Genomic DNA, 23,439 nt, shown 5'->3' with positions numbered 1-23,439 from the left:
ATTTATGGGAGACTTCCCATGCTGAATTTTCAACTCCATGAAATTATCCACTTCCTTAACAGGACTACTATATATTCATTCTCTGACTTGTCATCTACTGCAGCGTTCGCTGTAGTAAAAATAGGCAGAACTGAGAAATCTTTAGGTACAGCTCCGAGTTTGAGTGTGTGGATTTTCACACTTGTAAGACAGTCACCTATTTTACAAGCAGTAGTGCCAAGAAAGAAACTTGAGACTTTGCAGCCTCTGCAGAGGATGTTACTACCTAACGCCGAGAAGACACCAGGGCCCGCTCCACATATGCACAAAACCTGACAGGGGAAGTATTTGCGTACTTGTTTTTTCACATCTCAGTGTCAAGTGACAAGTTTCCTCACCTTCCCCTCCTCCAGCACCTAAGCACAAAAGTAAAAAAGCTTAGGCCACTACCCAATGCTTTTTGCTTTCATCACAGGTCCTCAACACATCCCTACACAGAGCTGGGATGCCTTCCCATTCTCTTAAGAACTGCTTAGGGCAAATCTAGAAGGAAAAAGCAAAACTGTCAGTCTTTAAATTGAACTGACTGCTTTTACCTGTTCTTAAACAGCTGTCGGACATCAGAAGCTGTCCTTCCTAGTCAGCAGTGCTGGTATGTCTACAGAAAGCTTAATGAAGCGTTGTATGCCTCTTCTATGCTCACTTCCATGCCTGGTACCCCTTTAGAAAACAGCAGTGCTCAGTAAGTCCAACAGGAGCCCAGGCTTCAGGTCTGCTCTGAGAGAGCCCTTCCTGGCAGCATAAGCCTTTCATACATTGAAAGGCTTCTTTTGGGGAGGTTGGCCATGGCATTCAACTTTTTATCTACTCAATTTTCAGTTTCCATTTTTCTCCCCTGTCTGTACAGAGTCTGGTGACCAGTTTACTCAAAGCAGGTACCAAAAGGAGCACAATTCTACTTTTAAACAGCAAGCAAGCTGAATTGCTGGATTAATCTGGCAGTGAACAGTGCTAGTACCTCTCAAAAAAAACCCATACTCGGTCCCCACAACACCTCGAGGATTAAAGAGCTGGGGTTATTAGAGCTACCTGAATAATTAATGTCAAAACAAGCATTGCCTGTGATGCAACAGTTATTAGGGAACTGCTTGGCTGTAATCCTGGCAGTGTGCTGCCTGCTCCCTGCCTCTGTGTATGGTACTCATTGTAATCTTTTGTAAAACCCATAGAGACAGAAGAGTCTTTGCTGGTACCAGAGCCCTAGATAGATGGGGTCTATCACTGTCTGGAAAAGAGTTCTTGCTTGGTGTTTACACAAGGGTCCCAGACAATACTGGGTCTAGCAGAGGGCTGATCGTTTTTAGGATTCTTGCCCAGACAGACGCAAATAGTAGTTACAGCAAAAGTGGCAGCCATAAAATAAAACTGGGAACAGGATACAGCCTTTCACACCAAAAAGCTTTTCAAATTGTGCGTATGGAATTGCTCCACTTAGCACTGAGACAGCTGGCTGCGCAGGAACGTGGTACCCAACGAGCAGCTTAAACCAAGATAAGAACATCACCGAAGTCATAGCAATCTACCGATTTTGTTCCCTAGCTGTGTTTATGTTCATAGCTGTGTCACTGGCAGAGACCATCAGCCAAAATGGTTCCCTGCTGAAATTCATGTTGTGAAATCACTTGCAGCATCACAGTGACCCCCAAAGTTGGTATTACTTCACATTATTTCAGCTAGAAATTTAAGAAAACACAGAAAATACCCACCAGCCCTGACATTTAGTTTAATGGAAGGGAATCATCCTCCACTATCTGGGGAGGCTGCATTAAAGTTGCTGAAAAAAATGTTTTGACTTCTGTTAGATTTTTTTTTTGTGCAGTCTTTGTTTGTTTTCTGTTATACAGTTTAGCTCATTTGGAGAAGTCCTGTTTGTTTTTATGAAAAGCTTAGGAAACAGGTCAGTGTAGGCTTCAGTTATGTGGTCCCTATGTAAATGTCCAGGAAGTTTAATATTTTATTACTGAGAACATTTTTCTCTCATGGATGCTGACCTTGCATTCTGAAGTGGAAAAGCAGTATTAACCTGAGAAGATTCTCCTGTTTTCTCTCTCATCCTTTTATCATCATTATGAAGCTTTAGGAACTAGCCTGTTCTTTGTAAACCAGAAGAGTCTACTGAAATGTTCTCTCAATTGTACCGTTAAAGTGGCAAAACTAAGCATTTCTGCACCAGACGTGAATTAATGAGCATTCTTTTGCTAACAAATTTTAAAAGAATGTCTCTCCAGTTGCTAAGCCTTGAGAATATACCACAGTTCTAGCCTCAGAAATCCCATGCCACAGTAGTGACTCTTACAGTATCTTCACAGGTCAACCAAAGAGAGAAGAGAAAGTGTCATAATGTAACAGTTCACATACCAAAGAAAAGGTAATTTTCAGAGGTAGTGTTTCTCTTCTCTGGCTCAGTTAACTCCCTGAATCTACAACTTCACACTCACTTTCAGAGTTTTTCATCATTTTCATGTACTGTACAAGAAAAATAATGTGCAAAGGGGCATTGTGATTGGCAGAAGCAAATGAACTCTTGTTACTCACTTCTGTGATACAGGAAAGGGAAACGATCTACAAAATGAATTTTTATTAAATGAAAGAAAATCTGTTTTGTGGGTCAAATATGAAATAGAATATACAAAAACTTTACATCAAATCTCTTTTCAAAGAAATTAAATCCTATCTAGACTGAAGCAGCACTCGTTCTTTCCAAGAACACAAATGGGTGAATATGCTTCTTATGGCAGTACAGAATAACACAGTATGCTGTGCTAAATTTCTGGTTACAGAGAAGAAAAGTTAAAAAACTAAAGTGTTTCCCTAATGAACCCAACTATTTCACAAAGTAACTTAAAAACATGACTTCTGATCATTATGTACTCTTTTAGAAGCGAATGACAGGTGGGTCAAGTGCAGAGTTCACAAAGCTTGCATATCACATTCTCTGTTTCTATACAAATATAAATTGTTTTTTCTTTTTTTTTTCTTTTAAAAATCCTCTTATATTTGATAGCATTTATTCATGGAAAACGACGATCAGTTCATCAGGTTCCTGCTGTATTACTCAGACAATTCCATCTACTTTATCTCCCTCCCCCTCCCTTTTTTTTTTTTTTAAGATTGTAACCAATAAACAACAAACCGCAATATTTTGAAAAGTTGTTGCATGTTAAATCACAAATTTTTGTATTACTTTTTTGTAACTGTACTGTACATGAAGGTTCTGCAGAGCTCATAACATGTCTTTGGCATAGCACACCAAGTCCCATTTAATACTTTTTTTTTTGTCTAAAAAAAGGATATTTTCCTTTAGTAAAACACCTTAAAAACATCTATTTCTGATTTTGTAAAATAATGTGTCAACTCTCGTGTTGCTTTGCAAAATATACACACATATTTTGGAAAAACATTGAGTACTGACATAAGGGACTCATCTGAAGTCTGATCTGCTTATGATAAGTAAAATATAAATACAAACTCCATCTTCTGCATGAATGTCACATGAAGTCATTCAATTCAGCTTCAAGTGCTGCTGCCATTTCATCTGCTTCAGAACTGCTTCCTTCCTCATCTTCATTGCTAGACTCTTTACTGGATTCACTGGCAGCATCATCTTCATCTAGTTTGCGCTTGTGACCCCTGGAAGGGTAGATGGAGAGAAAGTCTGTGAATTGAGGTATCTGATTGCTCTTTCAGACCATTATTATATGACAGGTGGAATAAAAAAAAAAAAAAAGAACAGGACTAAAGGACTCCACTTTTTTTTTTTCCAGGGCTAGACAAAAAGGTAAAGCAATTACTTTTAAGAGGTCTAACTACTACCTCCACAATTGATTTTCTAATTGCTGCTAGTTACTGTCTGATGTGGGTGCAAACAAAGTTTTGCTAATTTTATTTCTCCCATTTCTCCAAACAAAGAATGAAAACAAAGTATAATGCTTCAAAAAGAAAAACAACAAAAAAAGACCACCCAACACAGTTGATTTACTTTCCCCTCACATACCAAAAGAAAGAAAAATATATCATGTGAATGAGAGAATACCAAAATATATTTTTCAAAAACATATGACAAAATAACTTTTTCCTTTTAAAAAACAAAACAAAACAAAAACAAACCACCACCAACAAAAAAACCTTAACTGATCAACCATTCTCACTGCATTAGCATCTAAACTTGCACGCTTGCAAACCTGGGATCTGATTCTCCTCTTTTATGTCTCTTTGAATTAGCACTGCTGGTCTGAACAACACATTTCTTCGCATCTCCAGAGAACTAACCAGATTAAACAGGAACCTTATGTGCACCACACTCTGCTGAAAGAATCATATTCCTGGTTGTGAAAGATCTCAGAGGAAGATCTAATGCTTCAACTGGGACATAGCCATAAGCAAAAGAATTTGGATTTGTGGAATCCTAAAATCTCTTTTCTTTGCCAAAAGGGAATTTTATATCAGACATACACTTCTGAGGCAAAAATACAAGACTTTCAACAGAATTCATAATGAGATGTAGAAATACCTTCAAAAAATCCTTCCTTGGTCATTTGATCAAATTTCAAGCAGAAATATGTGCAAACCAGGTCTCTCCTAAATAACTGTCCTTTTCAGCAGCAGGTAGGGAGGGTTTCATTAAAAACAATGCATTCACTTTCAGTAACAAAAAATTAATAAAGTATCTTTTTGGAAAGAACAACAATTTAACCATTGTTCCTCTACTTCTAAGAGCATAGAAATGTATCATTACAGCAAGAAAGACCTTTGATAAATACCAAGTTGAACCTCATATACCCAAAGGAAACAAATATAAATATTCTAAGTCAAATATGAGTTTCTAAGCAAAACTGAAATACAAAACAATTTATATTTATACAAAGACAATCTTACTACCACTTTTCCAGAAATATTAGTTCTCAGAAGCCTGGACTACTTGTCTTGTTGTCTGGCTCAGCCTGACCTTCCCTTTCTCAGCTCTTCAAGGAAACTGACACCTGGTTGTGAGGCCAGGAGGGACGTCTGAATCAAAATGGTAAGAGAACAGTACTGTAGCACCCTGATGCTGCACCAGTGGGACCAAAAGATACACAGCTGCTGCTTTACTGATTACCTCATCACAGTGATGTTAGGTTTATTTTTCCTGCAGTACAGGGTGGTAAGAGCAAGTCTGCAGATGACATGAAGCTGGAGGAGTGGCTGAGGCACCAGAGGGCCACGCTGCTATCCAGAGGGATCTGGCCAGGCTGGCTAGCGTGACAAGAACCTCACGCAGTTCAACAATGAGAGGTGCAAAGCCCTGCACCAACCTGTGCTGGGGGCTGCCCAGATGGAAAGCAGTTTTACAGAAATTGACTTGGGGGCCTTGACGGACACCAAGCTGAACATGAGCCAGCAGTATGCATTTGCCACAAAGAAGACTGCAAGGGTATCCTGGGCAGAAGTAGGCAAAGTATTGCCTGCCAGTCAAGAGAGGTCTGTTTGGCCCTGGTGAGGCCACACCGGGGATACTGTATCCAGCCCTGGGCTCCCAATGGCCCTAATAAAACGAAGGGCCATAAGGATGGTAAAGGGAATAGAGCATCTCTCCTATGAGAAAAGGCCAGGAGAGCCTGGATTATTCAGCCGAGAAGGGAAGGCTCAGGGGATCAATGTATATATCAATGTATGTAAATCCCCGAAGGGAGGATGCAATGAGATGGAGCCAGCGGAGTCCACTGACAGAACAAGGGGCAGTGGGCACAAACTGAAACACGTGAGGTTCCTTCTGAATATGAGGAAGCACTGGCACAGGTATCCCAGAGAGGTTGTGGGGTCTCCATCCTTGGAGATCTCCAAAAAGCCATCCAGGTCCTGGGTAGCTTGCTGTATGTGCCTCTGCTTGACCAGGGGGTTGGACCATTTGACTTCTGGAAAGCCCTTCCACACTCAACTGTTACTCAGTTATTTTGTGAGTAATGACCCAGCAAGTTATGGATTCAATCTGGGGTGCAAATTCTTAACAAGGAAAAATGGGGTGAGGTAAAAGCATTTCCCGCAGGTTTTGCTATCTCAACTCAAATGCAACCTGATGAGGGAATCACAGTGCACAAAAGTCAAGCCTAATACAGGATAAAAATCAGCTTCTCAAGCATATTGGTGGCTTTTATGCAGGCTGCATTAGCACACAGTTCAGATGAAGAAGTGCCTAGGCTAAAAATGCCCAGTCAGAAGGAATCTTAGCACATTTCCATTAAAAGTTATATAAACGTATGGAGCTTGAGTTTCACTTTGCTCACTTCTCAATGATTTCAACCTTCAGAGATATAGCACTATTTTAGTCATCAATGATACTATTAGCTGGAAAAAAGCCGATTGCATATTAAAGAAGAAAAAGAAGGAAGAAGTTGTTTAACAGGTAGTGGATCAGATGCATACATGTAGTGCTAACTAAACAGTAAGATAAATAAAGACATGGGGGCAAACTATAGCACAACATTCACAGTTCAAAATATTCACCTGTTACAATATTATAGCTATGGAAACTGATGGTGTTCTGCCAACCGAAAACCAAAAGGTAGTCTGACAGCATATACTGCAAATGCTGTGAGTTTGTTCATACCTAACTCAATAGCAAAGATTCCATAGAAATATATCTGTGAAGAAACCAGTATTTCATTGCCAGTTGATTATTTCCTAAAAATATGGAACTGTTTATTTACTGAAAAATTAAGGGAAAAGCATTTGGAATTACTAGTCCTTGCAGCAAACCCTCCTTTTTATTTAAATCCATGCCACAGCAACTTCATTTTGTTGAGGACAATCAACAAAATACAGGGACCTGAAATACTCAATTAACTACTTAATGTAAGAATGGTGTACAAGTCGACAGAAAGACTTTCCAGAAAACTTTAAGGGAACGTCCTGACATAGTTCCATCCCTCATTCAGCTGTACTAAACATCACCTTTGGAAATGCAAAAAGATGAATGCTATTTGTCAGTCCTTGTTCTTTTGAAAAGATAGAATGACAACTCTATTCAGTCTAGATATGAAAACTTCTTCACTGTCTGGGAGGAGAAAAAAACATAAAAAAAAGAACGAAACAAAGTAACAGAAAAAAACCCAAACACATCTGAGTTAATCCTCTGCTGTAAGAAAGGAAAAACCTCTCCAGAATGATTGCTCTTATTAAGATATAAAAACCTTTCACTACTTGTGTACTGTAAACCACAGCTGTACAGTTATTCCAGAAGTATCTAAATACATATTTTGAAATAAAATGCAAAGCTAACTCTGATAAAAATATGGAGTAATAACATCAATAATACAATGTTGCATTTTTTTTTATTTTTGAATTCGGTAAAGAGCAATAACATCATATCAATGATTACTGTCTTCAGAGTAAAGCAGTATATCCCCATGGCAGCATATCTATTAAGAGAACAAACAATATAAAATGTATGTTTTCCTCTTATTTTGTGCCCACTCCTTGTTATTTCAAGCTTCCAAGACATAGTGCATAACACTTTTGTGTGGCAAAAGTTATGCACATAAATAATTCCTTCTTAATATTTAGGAAGTGTGATTCAGCTCTACGTTACAGGTTTCCATTAGCCTGATTTGTATTTTTAAATGCAATTTTGCTTGACTTCTATTAAACAACAACAACAAAATAACTAAGTATTATTAACTTCACAAACAATTAAGTTTTCCAAAAGACTAAACTTGGAACTTTAAATACCTGACAGCTCTGTGAAAAACATGTAAAAGTCATATTTCCATTGCCTATGCATTAAATATTTTTCCATTGTATAATCAGTCCTATGAAGCCCACAGTTATACAATTCTAGACTACAGCTTTCCTTCCTATGGCCCAGTTCATCTCAAACTTTCTGAAGCAAGAATTCTCGAGTCTCACCTCCTTTCTTTAAATCATACCAAAAGAGGCATTACTTTATTTTTCTTATCTGGGATGAAGAAATCAGTTTAAAAGAGAACTGCATTTTCAGAAAAGAAGTATTTAAATGAATTAGCAACATATTTAAATAAACATCAAGTAGAATCCGTGATGATATTAAAATATAAAACACAATTATAAATGCAAAAAAGTTATTTTTTTAGGAAAATTTCATCTACAGAATGCTAGTGAGCCCTAAATACACTTAGTGGTACTCCAAAAGTAGAGAAAGGAATAGAAGAAACTATGAAGTTGCAATTGAACATGGTGCATGCATGTGAAAAATAAACCATGAAAAAATGCTTAAAATAAAAATGCATTGTTAGAACTGTTAGAATAATTACTACAATATGACTGCAAAGTACTATAGGTCAAATGAAAATTCCATTCTCTTAGTTTTCACTCAAATTTAGTTCTCTGGAAGAGTCATAAGAAACAAAGCAGTGAAAGGAAGTTCAGTATTTGTTGCTTCTGTCATCCTTAGTTTGTAGTTAGTTGAAAATAAATAGCGTTGGATTTTTTTGCTCTCTGTTAATTGAAAAGCAGATTCTGTCAGGTCTGTTCAACATCTTAATGGAACCCTTTTAAGAAATACAATGCTACATTAAAATAGAAACATCTAATAAGCAAAGCAACTAGAAGAGGAACACAGCAAGCTTGCCTGTCTAGCATGAATGTATTTTTATGAACATTCAAATTCAGTAACTCAAGGGCTATTTCCTTGTAACCAGCAAATCAAATACTGTCATCTATTAAATTCGTCAGTGTATATTTCCTGGGATATCTGAAGGCACACATAAGCCACACCAGCAGTTTAAAAGTGGCAAAATGAGAAAGGGAGACGCTCCTTTCAATGAAGAAAAAATCCTTCTGTACAGTGTGGTTGCAATATGCATGAGGCACATAGCAAAAGACACTTCTGTGGAGTGGGGACTTAAATCATCTACGTTTTACTTTTCACATGCTTGGCTGATAACAATGCAGGGACGAGTCCCTGCAATCAGCGTATTTCAGAAGTACATTATGTTAAGCTCAAGTTTTCTGCAAAACCTGACTTTGTTTTTCCAAATGGAAAAGCCTAGTAGGAGTTCATATGATTAAGAAACCACTCACAAGTTGGTGATCTGTCCATTTTAATTTCTGGTTTTTATCCCCTGCATTAAGAAACAGCACTGCCTTTCTTCTCTCAGTGTTTTCAGAACAGGCTTTAAGTAATCATTTTAATTGTTAATATATACTGCTGTTTAGCAGCCATTACAGTCTGTCAGGGGTCAAGATTAATGTACATTAATTATTATGTGAAATGTAAAGTACTTTTAGAACTCTTTAGGGAAACTAGAGGGTTGTAACATATTAGCTATTTTTCCTGATTGGAACAACATTGCCTTCACAATATTCATGTTAATGTTCCAAGGTCTTAATAGTGTCATGGAATGAAGGATTAAAAACCTTTGCTAATAGTTGTTAATGTACTTCTTGGTTTCCTTATTCTCAAGAGATATTTAAATATCCATATATTTTACTAAGGAAAAACCTTAATTGTTTAATAGCTTATAAATTGCAGTGAAGCATTCAGCTTCACTAAAGGGAAAAATGCTGGCTAAATTACTTTATGGCCAGGCAATTCTTCAGAGGCTTTGTGTCAACTTTCTCACTGGTATGTAAATTAAAGCAGTATGTCACCAGTTTTCCTCATCGTGAATTTTATGTCCTTCTTTATCTCTCACCACTCCTTTCAAGTCACAGTTGCAAACGAATATTAATATCCACAGATGGCTGAAATGGGGGTGGTGCTAATAATAAGTGCTTAAATATTTGTCCAGTGCTTGGGGAGCTGTTTCACTGATGAGGGGGAACAGGATACCAGAGACTGGTACAGCTGATTGCTCCTGTGGAGAAACAGAAATAACTCCAACTCCAAAACCATCTGATACTTGGAGGTTTTTACCATCAGCCAGAACTGGAACAGTGCACTATTTGTGGCACAAGTGCTCTGAACTATAAGATAGAGTGAAATGGTTTTCTTATTGTTCCCCTTGTGTGAAAAGGGACCAGACATTAAGAGCTCAGGGTGGGTTATGAGAACTGGTCAGAAATTAATACTTTTTTTTTTAAATAAAAATAAAATATATACATATTTTTTAATAATAATAAAAAAAAGGTAACATATTTGGAGGGTATGATACAAGAGATCTTCACTTCCCTTGCCCTCCTCCCCAGCATGTCTAATTGGCTGGCTTTAGCTGTTCACCACCAAGCAGGATGTTTCTTTTTTGCTTTTTTTTTCTTTCTCCAAATTAACTCAGTTAATTAACTCAGATTTCCAGTCCTCCCCCTCTTCCTATGGCAATCTGGCAAGCCAAGGTAGAGCTGTGGATAATACTAGATGGCAGAACAGTAACAATAAAACCTTAAGCAGACAAAGCTAGGAACTCCCAACTCATTTCCTTGTTTCTTGCAGCCTTCATCTCTTCAAACATAAACAGTACTTTTGGCAAATTTTTAATATAGGCAATACATCAGTAGCACCTCTCCCAGATTGGCTACAGAGCCAGTATCACCTAACTGCTCTTTGTGTATTGTTCCGAAAACTCTCCACTTGTACCTGCAAGATGGTTTTGAACAATCCCACAGACAGGACTCTCAAGGGGTAGTGTTACATATTAAGGATTCCACCTATGTGGGAGCTGCTCAGTGTCAATAGCCAGATTTCCTTGAGTTAGGGTTATGCTGGGATCTTATCAGCACTCGTTGTACTCCTCTTTCACCTCATGCACACCTGCTGCAGGCTTCTAAGTCCTTATCATGGGCTCTTCTGACTCCCAGGTAGCTTATGTGTACCCTTTCCTTCAACTCTGACCCCAAAGATGCTCATTTTACAGTTCATTTAACAGTGATATGCTACTTAAAGTAAACAAAAGACATGCTCTTGATTCTAAGACAAACTCATTGTTACTGCAGAAGCAAAAGAAAAACTGAGCTAGATAAGAATCAGGCATATTCACCTGATTTTTTTGTCTCATTAGTCTAAAATGCTCCCTAAGCTCTATGTTGGGGTCCCCTAAGGTGGCTGAGACCCTCCTCTCTGTGCACAGACTCTTCTCCAAACTGAAGAAGTGTTGCTTTCAATGCTTTGCACTTTCTTTTTCATCTAGCTCCATAGTTAAAAAAGAATCCTCTGCTGAAAAGCACATCTCTTTTCTCTGTCCTTTTTCTCTGATTTTGTGAATGTCTCATCACTTTTCAGGCCTCACTGTTTCTATCTAAAAGGACAATAACAAATACTTGATTTCTATAGTCTACTTCTACAAAATTCAGCTGCTGTGGACTGGTGCTTCTTGCAGATGCATTATAAAAAAATATTTTTCCTTAGGCTCTAGCCACTCCATTGTCCCAGGGTAGAAGCTATTAGTTAATGGCTCTGCTGTGATAAAAGGCACTGACTACAGAAAGACTTCTACTTCAAATGCATTGAAGCATTAATGATAAATCAATTTCATTACTTCACCCAGAACTCAAGTTACACAGATTGACCAAATCATTACAAATGGTTAAGAGTTCGAAAAAAAGAAAACATAAGAATAACAGCAATTCCTGTATACACTTTAGCAGTTATTAGAACATTTCAGGAGAAAAGGAGAAGGTAAATACTCTTAATTCTTGACAACCTACATTACAGTTCCAAACTACTGCTGCTTTATAAACTAGAAAAAAAGAAATACTTTAGATTCAGTTCATTTTCCAAATACTAGCACATTTCTTATGTGATGCCTAAGTGAAGCCTATTTAGTACTGAAGTAATCAAGAAAATAAGCATCTCTTGTAACAGCTCTTCCCTAATTCTAGTAAGAGATAGAAGACTTCAGATCACCTCGTCTTCCCCTAAGGATTAGGGCAGTTAGTACTTGTGTGTCATGCAGACTCCCAAGAATAGGGCATAGTATTGAAGTAGGAAAACCCATAAAGAAAAAATGGCATCGATGTTTTAGTTAATTTTAGTGACTTCTCTATACACTAAGATGACACACTAGTTTTAAAATCTGTTACTGCAAACACTAGGTATAAGAGAGGTTTATGCTATTTTTCACATTTTCAAAGAAACTTCTCTTCCCAATCTCAACTGCTTAATCATTACCTACTAACAGGTGTAACCTCGGTTATATTATCTGCAGACAGAGACGTTTGCTGGATAATACTGCATTATTGTATAATACATCTAAACAAGTTTGTATCAACAAAGAACAAAATGTATCTACACGACTTCTAGGCATTACAACAGGGAGTAAAATAAGCCAGAGGCAAATGGTCACTCTAACCTGATTATTTCAAAGGATTTCAGACTTTCTACCTGATGTGACCTAATACAAACACAAAGCAATGACTGATAATTGCCTGCACTGCAAGAAAAGCAGTGCTGTATAGCTGACATGCCTTTTAGCAATTCGCAGTGATGTGAACCCTTCATATTGTAGAAAGAAATGTGAAGATAGCACAGAATCATGTTAAAATGCCTTGCACAAGTTGAAAGTACCAGTGTTCAGCTTTTTACTGAATAATGAATAAAATATTTAGGGAACTGTAACAGAATACTTTGCTCTTAATGTAATATTAACCATATTTAGGTTATAGTTAAAGTGAAGAATACCTTGCTTATTAAACCACCAAATTCTACAGAAACTTGGCAAAAGTGGTATCATACCCATATGGAGAGAGAATTGCTTTGGAAAAGAATATTCCCAGCAAAATGAGAAAAGTTTTTAAAAAATCCTGCTGCTATTTAAATTTGATAGATTTGAATTGAAAAAAAAATATCATGTTTAAGGATATGAATTCTACCAAGAAGCAACGTATATACAATTGTTTAAGAATACCATCTAACAGAAATAATTCAGACGTTCTCTCAAAAAAGAATCGTCTTGGGAGAAGCCAGCAAAACCCAGTGACATACTGCCAGTTCGCTTGAAATTCAGCTACGGCACCTGTCATGTAAGATTTCAGGGGGGGAAAAAAAGAACTAGTGATAATACTGAAGTTTGTAAGGATGAGAACATTGTCACAGACCACACAATAATAATCATCAGCATACTCCCGTGCTAATTTCATTCTTTGGCTGCAATTATGAGCAGGCTGCTCCTGGAGGCCAAGGAAGCATTGACATTGCAGGCTAGGGAGCACAGCCAGCCCTCTGAGGACAAGTGCCAGGGTTATATGATGTGTGAACTACAACACTGGGCACATTTGTCACTTACAGTTGCTGGAGTGGCCCCATCTACACTTTATAAAACTGTCTTGAGGCTAACCCAGGCAGTAGGGCAGTCCTCAGTATAATAACGCTAGTTGCTTTGTGCATTAATTCTGCACCAAGGCTTGCTTGGAAGGGACAGAGAGTTTTAAGATTGTATAATTAGCCTTTCTAAAAGATTCAAGGATAAGAATATCTATTTTAGAGGAGAAAAAAATTGCAATAGAAACTTAGCAGCTTGACACTTTTAGCAAACATGCATAAGCTGTGTACTTCCTCCTTGTAGGAAACAGAGAAGTAGAAGACCCATTTCAGTCTCATGATCTAAATGCGAACCAGCACCTCAGTTAATTTTAGCTCTAGTTAATAATCTAAATGTGTGAAAGTTTACACTCTCGCTGTTCTCTCCTGTAACTTCTTTTTCTTATCCAGTTAACGATCTGATGCTTTCCAAAACGCATGTTTCTCTTTAACTAACAGATACTGTATTAGGCCTTTGAAATACCTCATTGATTAGCAGCTCAAAGTATTTAGAAAGCTAGAATGGTTTCAGTTGGAGGGGACCTTAAAGATCATCTGGTTCCAACCCTCCCCCTGCAATGGATAGGGACACCATCCACTAAGAGCAGGTTGCTCAAAGTCCCATCCAACCTGGCCTTGAATGCTTCCAAGGAGGGGGTGTCCACTTCTCTACGCAACTTATTCCAATGCCTCACCACCCTCATAGTAAATAATTTCTTCCTTATATCCAATCTAAATCTCTTTTAGTTAAAAATCCCCTTGTCCTATCACTACACTTGCTGGTAGAGTCCCACTCTAGCTTCCCTGTAGGCCTCTTTTAAGTACTGGAATGACACTGAAAGGTGTTCACTTCTTTTTTCCAGGCTGAACAACCCCAACTCTCTCAGCCTGACCTCCCCGTAGAGGTGCTCCAGGCCTCTGATCGTTCAGAGTCTATAGGCAGCAGCTACAAAGTAAATGATGTCCTTCTGTGATTTCTCCTGAGGTGAGAGAGTATCTCTTGTGCTACGTATCAGTGATGTGTGCTTGCAGCCTTAGAACAAGGACTTTCAGCTAAAACAGATGAATAAACATGCTTTTGTTTTCCTATTGATTTATGCACCTCTCAACATACAACAAGGTATATTTGCATTTCTCAGTAATGTTTCAGGATAATTTTGAGAGTTTGATTTTGTTGTAAGTGGGAATGGAACACTAATTTAAGTATCGGAACATCCCCCTGCACAATGGATTTCCATTCTATTCTCTTGGGCGTTGATTAAATTTCTACACAGAACAACTATTTTACAAAGGAGAAAAAAATCAGGATACAGCCCTGACAAACATACATATGTATATGTAATATACATAATATAATATATATATGTGTGTGTATATCTATCTATCTATATTTATATATATATAGATATATGTAGATATATATAGATATTTAAAACAAAAGGGGATTTGAGAAAAAAATACTAGATCTAATAGCTGTATTACTCCCTGAAAACTAGCTTATTCTGAGCTGAAGCCCTTTCCATCACAGCACAGACAGTGGAATTTTAGAGGACTAATCATGCACACACATCATTTACAGTACTTCTCTGGCACCTTACTTTCTGGTTAAATAAAAATCCACATCTAAAGAGTTGCCTGCTTTAAACAGCCTTTTCCTCATCTACCAGGCATTTCACCTGGTCACAGAAGGAGATGAGGTTGGTCAGGCAGGACTTGCCTTTCATGAACCCATGCTGGCTGGGCCCGATCCCCTGGTTGTCTTGCACATGTTGTGTGATTGCACACAAGATGATTTGTTCCATCACCTTTCCTGGCACCGAGGTCAGGCTGACAAGCCTGTGGTTCCCCAGATCCTCCTTACGACCCTTCTTATAGATGAGTGTCACATTAGCAAGTCTCCAGTCATGCGGGACCTCTCTGGTTGACCATGACTGCTTGTAAATGGCGGAAAGTGGCTCGACAATCACATCCGCCAACTCCCTCAGCACCTTCATGAAACAATTACCGGAAATCTTATGATCAAGTGAAAAGTCTGATGCTGAACAAGTCTTAGATTAGACCTGCAGAGATATGAAATCATTCACAATTTCCCTGTTATGGGATCCAAGTGCTAAGTACCTTGGGACACATCTGAGAGCCAGCAGATTCTGAGGAGGCAGTATTCACCTGTGGTGCTTCCTTGTCCTTACCTCTTCTCCACTCAAATACATTTCAAATCATTTGGAAAAAAAAAAGAAAACAGCTGCGTGCTGGTCCTGTGTTTACAACAGTACTGGAGCACAACGATGGGCAGACAGTTAAATGACTTGCTAAAATACTTACTCTTCCTATCCTTTTCATCATCCATTGCCTTAAATATCACTCAAAATTATTTGGTGCTTTCTGTTGTTTTCCAGATCTTTCTAGTACCCCTTCATTTTCCCGAGCTACCACAGCCTCCTTCTGGAAGAAGGAAGCAGCTTTTATGATATATGGCATTTGTAATATGTTGCTAGTCTGTTGCTCATATCCTTCCAGTGACAGCAACCACAGAGAGACGCAAAACTGTCTTTTCAACTGGACATGGAAAAGCACAAGGTAAACCAATTACATGCTTCCCAGATGTTGAGACACCAATCATAATCAATCATCACATAGTTTCTAGTGTTTTACAGACTGATACATCTGCTCTCACAATATAAAAAAACAAGAAAAATAATAAAAAAACACAGCTAAACAAACATGGGCTATTCATTAAGAAGATGTGATACTAACAGATAGATCTTTGTAAACCTCCTGAAAATTTGAACCGCTTCTCCCTGCACAACTATCCATACCAGTAGACCATGGAAAAGACAGAAAGGCTGATTAAAGTTCCAGATCAAAGTCCTACAGAAATCAAGGAACACAAACATCCACTGGCTTTACTTCTAGGTGAAACATTCCTTTTGTTCATCTGGACGTCTCTAGCATCTTTCTAGTTTCAGGGACATATTTTTGTATGTGGATAAAACTAAATTTCAAAGAACATACAGCACCGAAAACACTGAGGTTATTGTAATAACTGAGTCTGACTATGACACTACAGTAGGAGAAGCGAATAAATGAATCACTATACTTCCAGCTTTCTGGCTTCCCCCTCCTCCCCCCCAGTGTAGCTGCAGCTCACGTACCAAAAACTGAAGATAATTATCAACTACTTTGTTCTTGGTTCTTATGTGAATGTTCACATAGTATTTCTGTTGTCCATGAAATCATAAGTCACAGTAACAGTTGCCTTGCCTGAGAGGTAATAATAGAGCCAGATAAAAGGTACTCACTGTAGATTTATTACTAGCGAAGTACCATCCTTCCAAAAAACAAACCTATAATTTCTTGGAACGATCTATATTCTAGCTGATTCAGAGCTAGAAATAAAATGCAGCTTTGCAGTCAGATAGGTTTTTAAGACTACATTATAATCAAGCCTAATATATATGAAATATTGAAGTCAACATTTGACTTACCTACATAAAACAATATTGTACGTAAGAAAATATTAGTAGTTTACAGATTAACTCAGCTTTGTTCAAAATTAAAACTGAAAATGAAAGCATGTTTTTATACATCAAAATTCTGCTGGGCTGCTTGTTTTCCCAGACAACCATCCTAAACAAGAACTTAGTTTACTGAGAACTGACTTTTGAATGTGGCATTTTTCTGAATAATTGAGAACTGATTGGGTCACCTTTATGTCTTCCTGAAGGCTGCTACAGATAGCCACGAGAAAGCTTTTTAACAAATGTTATCTGTTCAGTGTAATTGGATGCTTTGAGGTTAATACTGTCATCGCTTTCTAAGAACAACAGAATAAGTACGATTTTATCTATGTCAAATCCAAACTTTTTTAAAAAAAGACAAGTAATGTGCTCACATGCTTGACAAACATGTCATGTAAAAAACTAATTTTTGCCTCTCCATCAAAATATTTTTGCCAAGAAGTTTCTATTTTTCATTACTTGAAGAGCTGCTAAAGAAAATACAGTAAATACGCTTTTTGTTTAAGAACCTCAAAGCACGTAAGCTCAAGTTCAGTCAACTAAAAGGTTAAAAAAAGATAAACTATGGTGCATTTTAAGTACAAATATCTAGGCTGTCTCTACTTTTTGGTATAATAAAATTCTTGATAAAAACAACATATTATAGGGGTAAAGCTAATCGTAGCAATGCTCAGAAAAAAAGCCATGAGGCCAACTGCAACCACTTGTAACTCTAACTTACTGATTCTTTCAGGTTTAGTTTCTGAAATATTTCTCTCACTATTTACTTGATACCCACACGCACACTGTATACCAACAAGACTAATCAGCAGCTGGAAACACAACTGTAATTTAACCTAGAAATTAACAGAACTTGCAAGTAGATATATTTTTAGTAACAGCTTGAAAATTTAGGCCATTAAATTCATTAACAAGCTTGCAGATATGAATATCTCATCTACTTAATTGAGTACTCATAAAAAACTAATCCATGTGCATTTTCATTATATAGCTGATTTTACCATTCAGTGATGCTCTCATAATTTAAGTAATTTCCCACTATAAATTTTAAAATAAAGCAATATACTGCAATGTACCAATGCTTAAATTATCAAAAAAGAAAGACAAAAATGTGGTTACTGTATACTTCTGATAGTAACTATCAGAAATGATAAAACTAGGACACAACTCTGAACACATAGCTAAGTTTAAATGGAGTATCTGAGTTGACTTACTGTTGCCCTATTGACATTGTATGTAGGGAAGAAATACATTTGGCATTGCTACATACGAACCTTACAGCTGATTAAAGACAGAAAATACAGAAATAGAGTTTTACTTTGGACTATCATTCAATCCACATTCCCATCTTGTACATTAGCAGTTGGAGCATAGCAGGCAAGATCTTGCAGCTAAATCCCAGCTTACATTCACCTAAAGGAGCTGATTTGTGCATGGGACAGATCCTTTGAGACACACACCAAAGCATGGTAAACAGTGACGAACACTTGCTTCAAAGGCACGCTGCTCCTGACCTGAGCTAAAATATCAATGTAGATAAGACCTTTAAGTACCAAGGCACACTGTTGCCACCGCTGTTTGCTCTTCCTGAGAGCTGTGTGCCTACCATATACAAAGCGATTGTTACTTCATTTCTTAGTACTTCTTTCAAATCATAGAATCATAGAATATCCTGAGTTGGAAGGGACCCTTAAGGATCATCAAGTCCAACTCTTGACACCGCACAGGTCTACCCAAAAGTTCAGACCATTTGACTAAGTGCACAGTCCAATCTCTTCTTAAATTCAGTCAGGCTCGGTGCAGTGACCACTTCCCTGGGGAGCCTGTTCCAGTGTGCAACCACTTTCTCTGTGAAGAACTTCCTCCTGATGTCAAGCCTAAACTTCCCCTGCCTCAGCTTAACCCCGTTCCCGCGGGTCCTGTCGCTGGTGTTAATGGAGAAAAGGTCTCCTGCCTCTCGACACCCCCTTACAAGGAAGTTGTAGACTGCGATGAGGTCTCCCCGCAGCCTCCTCTTCTCCAGGCTGAACAGGCCCAGTGCCCTCAGCCGTTCCTCGTATGTCTTCCCCTCCAGGCCTTTCACCATCTTTGTAGCCCTCCTCTGGACACTCTCCAACAGTTTCATGTCCTTTTTATACTGTGGTGCCCAGAACTGCACACAGTACTCGAGGTGAGGCCGCACCAGCGCAGAGTAGAGCGGGACAATCACCTCCCTCGACCTACTAGCGATGCCGTGCTTGATGCACCCCAGGACACGGTTGGCCCTCCTGGCTGCCAGGGCACACTGCCGGCTCATATTCAACTTGCTGTCTACCACGACCCCCAGATCCCTCTCTTCTAGGCTGTTCTCCAGCGTCTCATTGCCCAGTCTGTACGTGCAGCCAGGGTTTCCCCGTCCCAGGTGCAGGACCCGGCACTTGCTCTTATTGAACTTCATGCGGTTGGTGATCGCCCAGCTCTCCAACCTATCCAGATCCCTCTGCAAGGCCTTTCCACCCTCATTCGAGTCCACAACTCCTCCAATGTTTGCTATAGTTTCTTCTCTGATTTATTTTCGAAGAAATTTGAATGAAAGAAATACATCCACACAACTCTGGTATCACTGCTTTAATTCACCAGGAATCCCTACTCCCCACCCAGTCACATCATCATCATTAATCCTTCTCTGGATTACACCAATTTGGAAGAGTGACCATAGAAAAATCACTACATCTGAGACTACCCATGCGTGAAATGAAAAATGACCAACAGCTCCACAGAGATAAGGAACCTACATTTTGTAATGTCCCTTACAAAGAGAAGGCTATTATAATTTTCTGAGCAAAGCAAAATTTTACTATTATACTTGATTATAATGCTGGCTGGTCATGATGTTAGTATATTTGAAATACAGATTATTATATTAATGAAATCACAGTTGAAAATGTGATTTGATGGCATATAAAGGAGCCTAATTCTGCACAGATCAAGTGATAACTCATCAAGCAGCAATGGTACAAAATTTTCCTTTTTTTGGAGCTGAATGGCATATAGAAATAAACCAGAAGATTCTTCAAAACCAACTGTGAATTGAGTTATAGCCCCATTACTGACAACTTTATCGTATGTTTTGCTATTTTTTTCTGGACAGCTGGAGTATTTTAAACTATGATTTATTAATTTTTAGACTTGCCCACAAGAACTTTTCCATACAAGTTTATAAAACTTAATTCCTTCAAATTAGGAATAGAATGAAAAACTTTACCACAAGAACGGAAGAAAATTAAATACAAAAGCTAAAAAATAAAGATGGGGGGTGGGGGTAGAAGCACACAAACTAGTTCTGAAGGTTTAAGATATTAATAGCAAGATAGCTTATCTTAAAAAAACAAGCAAATTAATATATGTCTCAATCTCATATCTCAAATATCCTCCTGCAGAATAGTTTTCTCAGACAGTATATAAGAGCAAACGAAGAAGAAAGGTATTTTTCACTTACAATAAAAAACAAAATTCAAAACTCAGATTTAATTTTTATTATATAGTTTTCTACTCAGACTTCCTGAAAATAAATGTTCAGTGCCAAAAACCTATTATAACACTATTTGTGGCAGGTCTCCAAGATAATTTCTTTCAAATTTTGTTAGCTTTTTCTTTCCTTATTTATTTATTTTTAAAGAAATTTAACACTCCTTAAGCAAGCAGTTTAGTCAGGCATGCCTGACTTTTTCTTGACGGGTAGCTTCAATATCAAATAAAACAGCACAACACATTTATGTTCCTTAGATCACATCTACCACTACATCTACCTACCAATAACTTTCAGCATCTTTTCATCTACCTGTGGGGTTACAAAGGCATAGAAAATCCAATCCTCTGCACCCTCACTTAACACTGGTAAAACAGTGATGCAAAAACCTCAAAAAAAGCAGGTTGTACTTATTTCTCAAACCAGCATTTTTTTATGATTTAGTTAGCCCCCTAGATATAACATGCCATAGCTATACCTCATAGTTTTGAAGAAGCAAAAAAACGTCTAGTTTTATAGCAGATTTGTGACCTAATTTAATATTGAGAAAAATTTGAAAAATCAAATATTTGCCACAGAAGGACCTCCAGAGACTATCACCTTTCTGTTAGCAAAAACTTTCTAGGAAGGTTATGTGGAACACAGCACAGCAAATTTGGTATAATCTGTTCACAGAAATCACTTCTGAATTCTTGTGTGAAAAGAAATTTATGAAGCATTACAACTCCTTCTGCGCATCTAACAAAGAAAAGACAAATAAATGAGTTAGCTAAAAGACATTTCAGGCACAGCAAAGTAGAAAGAATATTGTTATTCTTCAGGGTAAAATTCATGTTGGATCTTCCATATGGTTATGGTACTTAAATAGACACAGACTGAAAGATTAACTGTCTTATAAGAGACAAATGACAAGTAAAACCAAGGAAAAGCTTTAAATGATGTAAATCACTTCATAAGAGGAAATTCTTGATTTGTTAAGAAGGCTGTATGCTTGCTGTTACAATGACTCAAGTCTACTGAGCAATATATTGCAAATTTGAAATTCAAAAGTCTTTCAGGCAGTTAGTATGATTATTTTTCTGTTTTACACAGGTATAATGTAACCCTTCATATCATCAAAATGGGATTTTAACAGCCATATTTTAGGGCAAACATGCATACAAATTTAGACTTATGACATTTGAATAGTCATTTTTTCTGCACTAGAAGTCTTCAAATAGATCTGTAAAAGGAGCACTGGGTTAGCCAACTGCAACATTGCTTACACTTGCAAATGAAAAATCTATTCTGTATTTTTTTCTAAGAATGGAACACAAGAATGATTTTTTTTTTTAAAGTATGTTTGTGGTCAAATGGCATCCTTAAAATGAAAAAGAAATCTAGTTTAAAGATAGTAAAATGGATGATGAACAGGAGCATGCATGCAGGTGGATGCAATTTTAAGAGTAAGACTTCCAGCTTTTAATTTTTTCTTCTACTTTTTAAGTTCCCCACCTTGTCTAGACATTTGCAATTATATTCTAATATTGTTGAAACTTTCCTGCTACAAAAGTAATTCATTTTTAAAATAAATGAGTAAAGATACCATTAAAATAACTTGTCAGTATATACTGTATCATAAAGATTGCTCTGGGAAGGAAATCACTTAAGAAGTTTGGAGAGCATTTCACTCTGATCAAATCTATTTTTCATAAAACAAGAGACAAAACAGAGCATGGGCTGTAACTACATTTTTCAAGTATAGCTACCCTATGCACATTTTTCTCATAAAAATAACTTTTTGCACCTTGAAGCAAAGAAGTATTAAGGAGTGAGATTTACCCTAGTATATGTAGACACTCAAATTAGGTCAGAATCACTAGAATCCTAGTCCATTCTCAATTAGACTACTTATAAGTTTTTCCAGCAGTAAATACTGGATATGAAATCCTTTACTAATCATATGAAGTGTTAATAAGGATGGCCTAACATGTGCCTAACAAACTTTTTGGAGAAACACGTATACTTGGAACTTGACTGTATTTGGTCAACTTCCATCAGGGACTCAAAAAAGTACAGACTTGATCCATAGGCTACCTGTTACCCGAGATCCAACACTCCAAAATTAACAAGCCACAAGAAGTTCTTTCCAAATAATGAAAAGCCTTTTTTTTTTTTTTTTTTTAAGTTTAAATAGAATTTTCTCTTCTCAACTCAAGAGGCTGAACCATTTTTACTAAATTTTTCCAAAAGCAATGAAGTGTGAAATACAGAGAAAATCTAAATGTGTTTTAGCTCTACCAGTTTATGACTGGCAATGATACAAGCCACTGAAGTGGAGTTATGTAAGAAAAAAGCGTCAGGCAACTGAATGCGACTGATCCCACCTATTAAAATGGCTATCTGAAGACAATTTCTGGAAAGACAGATGTCTTCAATCATTATTATTTTCCAAAATTTCCCTCCTTTCCAGTGTGCTTTTTAGATCTTTAAGCTAAATGCATCTAAGAAGGACTGGGAATCTAAGTCATGCTTTTAGGCATGACTGCATTGTGTATTTAATTTGTACAACAGCAAAATGTTTGGGTAGATGAGTATTTTAGATCTTTGCCCCACATGATAAAGAGTTTTTTTTTTTTTTTTAAAAGCAGGTTGCAGTTTCATAATTATACAGCAACTTTTTGCTACCTACCTCCTTACACTACTAGACATGGTTACAAGACATAACTGCATGTATATCAGGAAATATTTTGGCAGTTTTATAGTTTATAGTTTATATGTATTTTATTACAAGTCTAAATAAGGACAATTAGGACTACTATTCTGAGAACACTAGTACAAAAGAACGCGAATAGTTGGAGTGAAAATGGGGATAGGGCATAGATCCTTGAATAGAAAGTTTTCTTTACGAGAAAGTGTGTATAGAAACAAATTTCTGAGCTAAGGAAAAAAAAAGGATAACGATAGCTTTCAAGTAAGTGTTCTTAAATAGAAATATATACTTAATGTTTACATTGGAAATTCATTCAATAACGGTAGTTCCCTGATAGTCAAGTATATAAATAAATTGTTTTGCATGCCCAGAGGCCTCTTCATTTTTAAAGCCTTCAAATTCACTTCCAAACAGAAGCGACATTAACGTTCTGCAGAACATCCTGCTCATGTGAGAACAGCAAGTTGTGCTGCCAACAGAAGCACTTGTCGTTAGAAGC

At 37.4% G+C, this 23,439-nt stretch overlaps 1 protein-coding gene across 1 annotated transcript in view; it reads right to left on the bottom strand.

Annotated features, from left to right (window-relative positions):
- Positions 1-2,602: 2,602 nt before the first annotated feature.
- CTDP1 (CTD phosphatase subunit 1) overlaps positions 2,603-23,439 on the bottom strand; it is an 87,395-nt gene continuing 66,558 nt past the window's right edge. Inside the window, exon 13 of the mRNA XM_027451192.3 lies at positions 2,603-3,669. Coding sequence (XP_027306993.2) covers positions 3,528-3,669 — 142 coding nt within the window. The 3' untranslated portion in view covers positions 2,603-3,527. The remainder of the gene's footprint in view (positions 3,670-23,439) is intronic.

Source organism: Anas platyrhynchos, chromosome 2, assembly GCF_047663525.1.
Source record: "Anas platyrhynchos isolate ZD024472 breed Pekin duck chromosome 2, IASCAAS_PekinDuck_T2T, whole genome shotgun sequence".
Taxonomy (NCBI): Eukaryota; Metazoa; Chordata; class Aves; order Anseriformes; family Anatidae; genus Anas; species Anas platyrhynchos.
This window is presented reverse-complemented; position numbering and strand designations above follow the sequence as displayed.